Source organism: Dermacentor silvarum, chromosome 5 (genome assembly GCF_013339745.2).
Source record: "Dermacentor silvarum isolate Dsil-2018 chromosome 5, BIME_Dsil_1.4, whole genome shotgun sequence".
In the NCBI taxonomy this organism is placed as follows: domain Eukaryota; kingdom Metazoa; phylum Arthropoda; class Arachnida; order Ixodida; family Ixodidae; genus Dermacentor; species Dermacentor silvarum.
Window position 1 is genome coordinate 9381590 of NC_051158.1, and position 11169 is coordinate 9392758.

Genomic DNA, 11169 nt, shown 5'->3' on the forward strand with positions numbered 1-11169 from the left:
TGCACCTGGCATTATCAAATATGTTATAGTGAAGTGAGTCTGCTACAACTGAGGATCGAACATGTTTTCAGTTTCAACCAAACCATGCCAGTCAATTTCATGAAAGTGGCATTACAGAATTCACAGGCATTCAATTGCACAATGCATGCTTATAGGCAATTTTATATTCAGTTCATGGCAGTTGCCATCTTGGGCTGTCGTTAGCTAAATTTTGTGCATAGTGACGTCAAGTTTACTTAATCCTGGAACGTTAAAAACACCTGTGCACTGACTCTAGGTTGTTACAGCCAGAAAAATGGGCATGTGAGCAGCCATGGTGAGGGCGCCCCAAAGCTCCAGTAAATAGGGTGCCTGCATGCGCTCACCCCCCCCCCCCCCCTCCTTCACCATTCAGTGCAGAGTAGGGACAACTGCGTCATTTGCAACTGAACAGAAGTTACAAAAAAAGAGTTCCATAGAAAAATTTACTTTTCGTTAATTGTACATAATGACGGGAGTCTGCAGTCAGGCATTCCACTCACTAAGGCACATGGAAACAAAACAGGAAAACAAAAATGAGTAGCTCATGAAAAATTAAGCCCTCGAACATGCAATATACATCCATCACCTGTGCACCATCAGCCCGATTACAACTTTTCTATTACTGTGCAAATATAGCTGTAGCCATTTGCCTTTGCACACTCAACTTCTTTCAGTGGTTTATGCGTTAAATTCATTAGATATCTTTAGTGGCACACCTAATTTTTTTTTGAGAAGCTCAATCACCACATACCTGTGATACTTTGTTTCCCAAGCACCAAATAATGCCAGCAACCTCATCACGTTATCATGGCAATCTCTTAAAAGTCACAATTTTATTTGGTTGCTTTGACAAGATTGCCAAGCTGATTAAACATGAATTGCACTGAATCCTTCTATATAATCTCAACTCGAGTTGAGATTATATAGAAGGAATCAAGCATTTAATATTCAACAGCGCCTATACTCCGGCAGTGCGGCACAAACGAAACCAGCGCAGTCTCCAGTACGAGCCAGCGAACTCCAGCGCGTGTACAGCGCACACCAGTGCGCCCCAGCGTCATAGCAGTGAAACCAGCGTCACGTCCAGTGTGACCCAGCACTTCTCCAGCGATCTCACCAGTGTCGCAGTGACTCCCAGTGACTCCCAGCGTGCGCCAGCGTCCCCAGTGCCACCCAGTGTCAAAAAACGCGCTGGTTTCACACTGGAAGCCACTGGAAGACGCTGGTTTTTGCAATAGAGTCTTTCCTTGATCGGCACCAGTATATCAAGCTTTAAGTTGACAACTTGACGCATCACTTTCATATTCTTCAGGATAGGTAGGTTATCTTTATGTTTGCTTGGATTGTTACACATTTTTGATGGCAAGCGCCATGAACACTTCCGAATTTTGCAAGAACTTTCATTTTTCAACTTCTATTTCATCAGTGACTCCACCACACCTACCGGTGTGATAGTTTTCTTTACATACAAGGAGTATGTTATACTTTCACAAGCATCATCCAAATGTGGTTCACGTTTAAGGCATTCACCAGACATGGTAAAGCAACATTTGGCGGCAGTTGCAGCAAATAGAGCAATGTAACAGTCAAAAAAGCAACCAACCTGCGATGGTACACCAAAATCCCATTTTTGCAGCTACTCTGACGCCATTGCTGTAATATAATATGTAGAAAACAGACAGCCTAAGCTAATTATCAAAGAACCGCTCAGTGACAACAGAAGTTCAGACATGTGATCAAACAACCTCCACAGATCCAGACGTGATGCTGCAGCAACTGTGGAATTCCTTTCACGTGTTTTCTCAGTACAACCATGTGCGCAAGAAAGCTAACACTATAGGCTATACCATTTGGGCAGCTGCTTTGGTACTGCTACCACTGCCAAAGTCCTGTACCCCTCAGTCAGTCAATGGGCACTGAAAGTACTGGATTTGCATGTAAGTAACACGACCACAAATATGATGCAACGAGCAGCTTTTGGTCTCTCCTAAAGAAAAATTTATTGTGATTATATGTGTCACGAACCCGAATATAATGCGAGGCGCGTCCTGAGGCTGCAAATTTCAAGGAAAAAAAAGGGCAATATTCGTGAAAGCGAGCCATCAGGTATAGGGTGTGTCCTTCTACATTGAGCTTATTCCAATGACAAAATTCAGTGAGGCACCTGACACAGCCACCAACTCCACACCGCCTCACCACACATTCGTGCTGAGCCCCAACCCACACGATGGACTCCATGTCTCATGTGAGCAGTGAGTGACAATCCTAACAACATACAGCTTGTTTGAAAGCAGAAACAAACATAAGGGTTCTGCAAACGCCACATTCGAGTTGAGGCTATATTCACAGCATAGCTGCACTACACGCTTGCTTGCTGTAGAGACTACCTATATCATAATAAACATGCATGGCATTGTTGACATTGTAGCATCGTCTCAGCGGGTTAAGATACGATTTGTTGCCCTTTTTGCACAAAAGCACGCGTCTCAATTGTGCGAAATTAGGGCACCACAGCTGCACCACTCGTTTCAAGCACAGTACTCAAACCACACATTCAGCCCTGAACCGTGGGCGGTCGACGCAGTCACATTTTTGTGACTTGTAGAGAGCAGCACATCCCTCGACGTCCGTTATGCAAAGGCGGACACGGCGACGCCACTTCGACATTTCAATCGTCCCCACCTCCGCATTGTCAAGGAACACGGATGACACAACGCAGGTTCTGTATTGCCAGAGCTCACCGAGGCCAAAGCCGCACTGCCACACAAGCACTACTCACGGCTTTCCGCCTAAGTAACACAGAACCTACAACCAATTCACATGCAACGCAAGCACAATCACACACGCAATGTTGAACAACGCGCGGTCGGCGCGGGCCAGGGAACGATCACGCCGAGAACGAACACTCCGTCGCATGCTGTCGTCCCTTGGCGCCACCATCGCGCCTTCTCAAAAGTCCCTAAATGATCGTGTCCCTAGGTGCCTAGGATCAAGTCACGTGAGGGATTTTTGTACGACATTTAGATGCACGCGCTATAACTACAGGATAGGGAGCCTACATGCAAGCGCTGTTTTAGGGTGGTGACAACTCCAAAATTTTGAGCGCTATTTACCGCCAAATTTGGTGAGTAGCCATTTTGATTACCAATTTCGCTAGAAGTCGCGGCGCATCCCTGCATTCTTTTTGTCACGCTCTGATGCACCCATTTTGGCACGCGATCTAATAAATTTCTTTAATTTAGTTTTGCACCAATGCGCACATGAAACCTGCATACATCTTTAATATACTAGTTGCCTTTTCCTTTTATTTTAACACATCAAACTTATTTTTTTTCTATAGCATACAAAGCAACAAGTTATAAGGCACGGTGGCGTGTTCGTGGTAGTATTTTCTCACGCCAATGATGTGAACTGCACTAAACATTGTCGTTGTCCTCCACTTGTACACACTATATAAAGGATGTTTTTCGAAGTGTGCTGTAATAAAAACTGTGCTTACAAGCCTGTTTAACTAAAGCGTAGACGTGCCATGCACTGCTCTCAGACACGCTAAGGGTATCTGGCTGCTGAGGCCAAAGTTTATTTTAAAAATTGAACTGGTTACACGGCACCAACGGGTGCGGGAAACGTGGTCTGTCGGCTGGTCATTTCGCCATTTTGATTCCCACATGCTATATTTGGCGGAAAATTTACCCAGTCAATTTAGCTGGCGGCGACAAGTACCCTTACAAAGGTTGTCACCACCCTAAAACAGCGCTTGCATGCAAGCTCCCTACAACAGGACTTTCATATCGCTTTGTCACTTTTACGCCCTCTTTCTAACTAAGATCATTTTCTAATGCTTTCTACATTTTATTGATCGCACTATCAGGACCCCTCTTTTCTACTGTGAAGTGAAGCGAATTTATTCGCTGTCAGTTAAACAATACGAGGAAGTACAAACAGTCCTTGGACCCGTATACATATATGCTATGGTACTAGGCCCACCGAAAAAAAAAGGAGACTTTTAAAAGAGGTAACTCGACATACTTGCATAGTAACAACAAACAACCCCACAAAAATACGGTACATGAAGGATGGACGCCTGCAACCCTCAAACCAGAAGAAAAATTAGAAACTCTAAACAAAATTTGCTAAGCAGGATCTCTATCTTAGCCACTCATCCCTTATCATTTCACGAGGTTATTTCCAATGGTACCCAGCTAGCTGTCTTTAACCAGGTCTGATTTATTATTTCCTAGGCATATTTATATTCCGTTTCAACGTTTAACGAACCACTACTATCCTCCTGGTGTTTTGTCTTGAAGCTTGAGTAAAGCACCTGATGGGGCTTTAGGAGAACATAACTTTCAATCGGATAAGTTTCATTTCAATGAACTGCACAATCAACGAAGCCCATCCTATCATTACACACGCACATGAAATATGACACACGCACATGAAAGCCAATTATTCGCTTTTTTTATTATTCAGAGTACCATGGCACGAGTGGCGAGATGCCAGTAAACTACGCCAACAGTCATACGGCACTAAGTGACGCTTTCCTCAAAGCGTGCAACGAGTCAGGATATCTGTACGTCGACTACAACGGACGGCGACAGTCTGGTGAGTGCGAATTCTTTCTTGACGGGACAGAGCAACAGCTTCCAGTGCAATAGCTATCGCTTATACTAACACAGACGTGTTTACACATTACGGAATCCAACGCAGAATTCTTAATCAGGCTCACACGTTTATCAGCAGGCTTGCTTTACAGAGTACGTTAGGTTCGATTCCTAAATCGGACCTTGCGCATTGCCCTTTAACTTGATGCTAGTATTTTTCACTTGTGGGCGTATCATAGGTAAAAAATTCTCACGTAATGATATTTGCGCATTTATCGTGGCGCCATGCTGTGAATGACACTAGGACAAATATGTTGAGAAATCGTAACGGGCGTTTGTAAAACTCACAAGAAATAATAGACCGCTTCAGAACACGAGAAGACTCGAGTAGGCGACGACCCATGTCTTCGTTTTCCCTCTGAGCCAGTAGCGCACCCAGAATCTCTGCCAGGGGGGGGGGGGGGGGGGGGGGGGGCTTTTGTGTGTGTGTGTGTGTGTGTGTGTGTGTGTGTGTGTGTGTGTGTGTGTGTGTGCGCGCGTGTGTGTGTGTGGGGGGGGGGGAGGGGGGGGGCAAGCAGTTTGCAATGCATAAGCCAGAAAAATGCAACAGCAAAAATGCGTAATAATTATAATAATATGGTCACACCAAGGATGCTGACGATGTTTATTTCATCAGCGTTTTACTCAAAGTAATGTAAAAACGAATGAATAAATACAAGCCAGTGATAGTGTTCTTGTTATTGTTAATGAGGAAAATTCAACCGCAAGCCACCTCCTGAATTGTAATGACAATGTGAACAGAGCACTGAAGGTAGACGTTTGACTGGTGGGGCTGGACGCGTGGAGGGGGGGCGTTAACTCGGCCTCAGGGGGGGGGGGGAGGAGTCGTTACAACCCCCCCCCCCCCCCCCACCCACACACACACACCCCGCCATTGCGCCACTGCTCTGAGCTTCCTTCGAACGTCACCTTTATAGTAATTGGCTGTGGGGAACCTAAACGCTGTCGATGTTCACAAGTCAGTGCTCATGACCTGCTCAGTTTTCGGTGGTCTGTTGACGTGCTCAGTGGCAGAGTTTTGTTCACGCATAACCAGAACGCTCGAATGTTCGTTCTGAAAAGTTTACCGGGCCCAAATGCGGAGATCTAAGAAAACACAACCGACCTTAACACGTTGCTGTCCTCGCTTCGCAGGGTATTCAAGAATAGAGACCAACGTAGCCAACGGGACGCGGCAGAGTGCCAACAGGTGCTTCCTCTTACCTGTTCGACGCAAGCGCCCGAACCTTCACATCAGCCTCTACAGCCTCGTGACCAAGGTTAGTGCCTGTGCACGCGTGTACCTTTAACGTGTCTCTATATGACATCCATAAAGCGACTAGACAAGCCGATTTAGGAGAGACACATCCAACTTTTTCAGCCGCTGTCCATAAGGTTGCAACGGTCTTATGCTCTGTCCTGCTCTCCTGCATGCGTCTCGCTCGGAATAAGCTTAGAATGCAGCGCGGTGTGCCAGCAGGGTATGCCTGAGTCTACACTACTCTGAAATACAGGCATTGCTCTGAGCATTACAGTTAAAAAATGAAAAAAAAAAAATAGATGTTTTGCTCTAGTGCCGACAGGAGGCGCACGTAAAGACTCCAGACTCAAACAGATCCAGCATTAACATCGAATCCTGAGAGATAAAAATTTAGCATAGAAAACTTTTACTAAAATAAAACAGAAGAAAATGCCCCTAATAACACGGCCGCAGGACCTGATCAAATCCCAATACAGCTAACCAAAAACCTCGGTCCGAAGAGCAAGGCACTGCTGACTAATGCCAAATAGAACAAGTGGTTAGAGCGAAGAAATTTTCGGTTGGATGGCGGGAAAAGCAAGGTGAACCTCATGAACAAAGGCAAAGGCGATAAGGATTAGACGAGCTCGTACAGGCCAGTTATAGTAACGTCGGTTATATATATATATATATATATATATATATATATATATATATATATATATATATATATATATATATATAATGGCAATGCTAGCCATAAAATTAGAACGGTCAAAGTGGGTGGAGAAACATTATGCAGTGGGGGAACTACGGGATCGGTTCCGACCAGGCAAACGCTTAGAGCCTAATATGTTTTTGCTAACTCAGTGCATATAGATTTCAGTAGCTCAGAATAGACCTTTAGGATCGCATTTCTAGATATTAAAGGAGCCTACGACAACGTAGACAGGGAATTGTTATGGAATATTCTCAAGCACGAAGGCATATATTTCGTTTTCGTGGAGCTGCTGATGGAGATCTATAGAGGCAACGGAGTACAAAATGTATGGGGAGGCCGAAAATGTAATGAAGTGGTGGAAATGTAACCAAGGAATGAAGCAAGGATGTCCTCTGTCTCTATTGTTGTTCACGCTTTATGTTAAGGGCATAGAAAGACGACTGGAAAACGGCGAATTAGGGTTTGCTTTATCCTACATGTGTAATGGACAAATGGTGCAAGAGAGGCTCCCTGGACTGATGTATGCGGACGACATAGGGCTAGTAGCGGACAATGCAAGAAATTTACAGACACTTGCGAATATCTGTGGCAACGCAGCGACAAATCTAGGCCTTAAGTTTAGCACAGAGAAATTGGGAATTACGATCTTTAATGAAGAGACGAGTAATTACGTGCTGTCCCTTCAGCAGCAAGTCATACCCATAGTCAAACAATATAAATACCTCGGCGTATAGATAAACCAAGGAAAGACTTACTCAAGCACCCACCAAGGTATACTGAAAATAAAGGGGAAGCGGAATGCAGCAATAATGAAGCGTAGAGCACTTTAGGGCCACAATAAATATGAGGTGGTGCGGGGAATCTGGAAAGGAGTAATGGTGTTAGTGCTAACGTTCGCAATTGTCATTCTTTGCTTAAAATCTTATATCTTGTCGGGGCTGGAAGTTGACCAAAGATCGGGAGGCCGATTTGCTTCGGGAGCCCGTTTTACCACAAATGAGCAGTGCAGGGTGACATGAGTTGGGCCCCTTTTGAAGTCAGAGCAGCGTAAAGCAAAATTAGTTTTGAATAAATACCCAGAAACATGGATAAAAAAAAAATCACCAGCTCTTTCCCTGTCGAGAAAATGGGGCTAAGCGAAGCTTGTGGCAAGACGATGCTGTCGCAGGCGTTCCGATTGCTTTGCCCCAAAACCACGGAGAAAGCCCTAAACTCAGGGTCGGCGGCTCTTCGCTGACGTTCGGCCTCAACATCGCGCTCCCGCATCTCGGGGTCCGCGGCTCTTCGCTGACGTTTCGCCTGGGCTTCGGAAGCCCTCACGCTAGAATCAGATGACAAGCTTCGCTTACCCACATTTTCTCAACGGGGCAAAGGCTGGTGATTTTGTCTCTTTGGGTCCCACGTGTGACAAGGGTAGTTCAAGGACGCGTTACAGGTCCCCGAGCCCACAGGGGTATGTGCCATTAAGCTTGGACCCTTTCTGCACTATCACCGTGATCGGCCCACTTTTCAGCGTGACAACACCACCAACATCGCCGACACTTGTGAGCTTATCAAGCTTCGCTTAATAAATGGGCGGCTAAAGTGCACAAGTATCTGTACCAGAAGAGCATGGCCACAGAATGGAGTAAGACGTCAAGAAAGTATGTAACGAATAGTAAAAACCAGTCAAAAGACGAAGGACAGAGAAGAGACGTGGCACACACGACGACTGGAGTCGTGTGTGCCACGTCTATTCTCTGTCCTTCGTCTTTTGACTGGTTTTTACTATTCAGTATGTACCAACTGACCCAGACAGCTACTCTACTGGAAAGTATGTAACGAAGTACAGGGCAATTGAAAGTGTAAATAGACAACCAGGAGTCATCAGAAAAAGAGAGAAACAAACAGCCGATTGGATGCAATGAATGGAAACAAAAAAGACCATGGTGATTTACAAGAACAGGAGGAAAGAAATTTGAAGGAAAAATATATATGATGACACAAAAGGCAGTGCCTTGCTATTTGAGGCTCGAGCTGGTTTCTTAAGGACAAAAGCATACAGGAGCAAATATTCGCAACAAGATCAGGCATGTGTATGCTGCAGCAAAAATCTGGAGTCCACTCAGCACATCCTAATGGAATGCGAATGGATTCACCCAGTGAAACCGGTAGGTAACGTACACCTTCCAGAAGCGCTTGGATTTGAAGTGGTCGGAAGCATCAACCGGTAAGCAGTCGAGATAAGCAAGTGAAGTTTAGAATATTGGTGGACAAGAAGTAGGAAAGAGATTTGATACGAGCGGATCCACTACAGGCACAGGTAGCGGAACAAAAGTTAAAGATTATCTGGTGGTCAAAATTAATCTGCGGCGGGCCTCGTAATCAAATCGTGGTTTCGGCACGTAAAACGCCAGAATTCAATTCAAGCACCACCACCACAAGCGACATACGTCACCCGCGCGCGCACGTGTGTGGAAGCGCAGCATACATCCTCATTCTTTTGGGCCGTCCGCCAAGCGCAAGTGCCTTATTGAACTAAACTAATGTCTAAAAGTAAATTGCGTCAAAAAAGGCGTAAAGTACGACTTATGCACAAGCTGCAGAAACGATAGCATGCGATAGCTTCGGATTGTAATAGGAATATGCGAGAAAGCATGTTACCCGGAAACTGAAAGACAAAGCCCTGTTCCACCTGCCGTTCGAGGTCTCTTATTCATCCTTATTCTTGTAAATATGACTAGAGGCCGGATCTTTAGGCCTTAAAAAAGCGCTTTTAGGCGCCAAAAATAGGCAGGCAAAGCAACGCTTTAGGCCTCCAACGTCGTAAAAATAGGCACAATGATTTTTTACATAAATGCAAATAATTTCAAACTAAGACATGCGCGACCTGTATCTACGACAGGAAAACAAGAAATGTTATAGTTTATGATGGCACAAAGGCGCCCACAGTTGAACATAGCCGTGCAATTGTCCCATAAAACTGCTGGACTAATGGCGATCATTTGGCGTAATTCAACAAGCACACTGCTCATATTCATGTTCAATGACCACTGTGCTCGAGCGTTGCATAAAGTGAAACAAGCATGAAAAAGAATACTTGAATTTTGGGAATCCTGATTAATAAAGCGCTACTTTATGTCTGCCTGACGCAATTAAATTAGGACACAACAAAAACAGACAAATAACAAATGCAAGAGAGACTACAATTTCTTAAGAAATTAATGTGTTCTTACATGAAGACTGTTAGGTACAACTCTGGCAATTTTCTCATGTACAATGACATTATCGGAATTTTACAGGCAAAACGCCCCAACACTGCCAAATACACTTCCGCCCATTTGAAGTGCACGTGTTTGAAGAAATCTGTTTCGAGAGCACGCGGAACGTAGTCTAAGAATCACTGTGAAGATTATGGAAACAATAGCAAACTACCACCATCTCCAGATTTTTGGATTAAAAATTGTTCCTCTTGTCACTGAGAATGATCTTGTACACTGAGAAGGAACGCTCGACGGCAGTGAACACCTTAAAAAGTAAATTACAAACAAAACAAAAGCCGCGTGCACATCCCATTTTTCTTTCTTCTTTTGCTCTTCACTGTCCTTTCCCCTGACGGCTATCCGCGGTTTCGCATTCGCCAACCGCGGCGCAACTGCTGCTAGCGGTTGTTTCCCGAAAGTTGGTTGAACTAAATGACCAGGTTGAACCCCATAAAGTTCCGAACAGTCAATGTTGCCCGGTAACATGAATAACGGTCTCTAACTGCACTCGAAAGCAAAAATTGAGGCTAAATAGTGTTCATATAGGCGCCGATATTGAAAATAGGCAGTTATAGGCATTTATAGGCATTTAGGCACAAACGCCAAAATAGGCATTTATAGGCACTATAAAAACACTATAAAAGCCCTTAACCTCTAATTCATGCTCATATATCAAAGTGGGGCGATAGGAGCGCAAGGAACAAAAAAGGCATTTGCCTAAAATCCGGTCTCTATATATGACCTCCGCCTCGTGCAAGTGCCTTATTGAACTAATTGTATTTCTCAAAGGGAACTGTGCCACAAAATTATCAAAGTACAACTTACACACAACCTACAGACATGGTATCATCGCACTGTAATTCGAATATACGAGAAAACATAATTCTGTTAGGCGGAAACTCAAGCACAATCCCTTTTCCATAGTGTTTGCCATAATGTCGATTACGGTCGCAGCACACGCTGTGCGGCAGATGCAGCGGGCAGAGCATCCACGCGTCAAGGAGAAATACATTGTGGGCACACGTTCGTCACGCGTGCACGCACATGTGCGGAAGTGTAGCACACATCCTCATTCTTGTAGGCCCTCCGCTTGGCGCATGTGCGTTATTGAACTAATTGAATTTCTCAAAGTGAACTGTGTCACGAAATTCGTAAAGTACGACTTAACACACCCTACAGACATAGCATGCGATTGTAATTTGAATATACGGGAAAGCATAATTCTGTTACGCGGCAACGCAAACGCAAACCCCTTTTCCAGCTGCCGGTATTTGGGTGAGCACGCCACAAAAAATCCCAACT

At 44.7% G+C, this 11169-nt stretch overlaps 1 protein-coding gene across 2 annotated transcripts in view; it reads left to right on the plus strand.

Annotated features, from left to right (window-relative positions):
• LOC119452875 (glucose dehydrogenase [FAD, quinone]) overlaps positions 1-11169 on the plus strand; it is a 207543-nt gene that overhangs the window by 73728 nt on the left and 122646 nt on the right. For both annotated transcript variants that reach the window (XM_037714827.2, XM_049667353.1), the window contains exons 4-5: positions 4495-4626; positions 5820-5944. In XM_037714827.2, coding sequence (XP_037570755.1) covers positions 4495-4626; positions 5820-5944 — 257 coding nt within the window. The remainder of the gene's footprint in view (positions 1-4494; positions 4627-5819; positions 5945-11169) is intronic.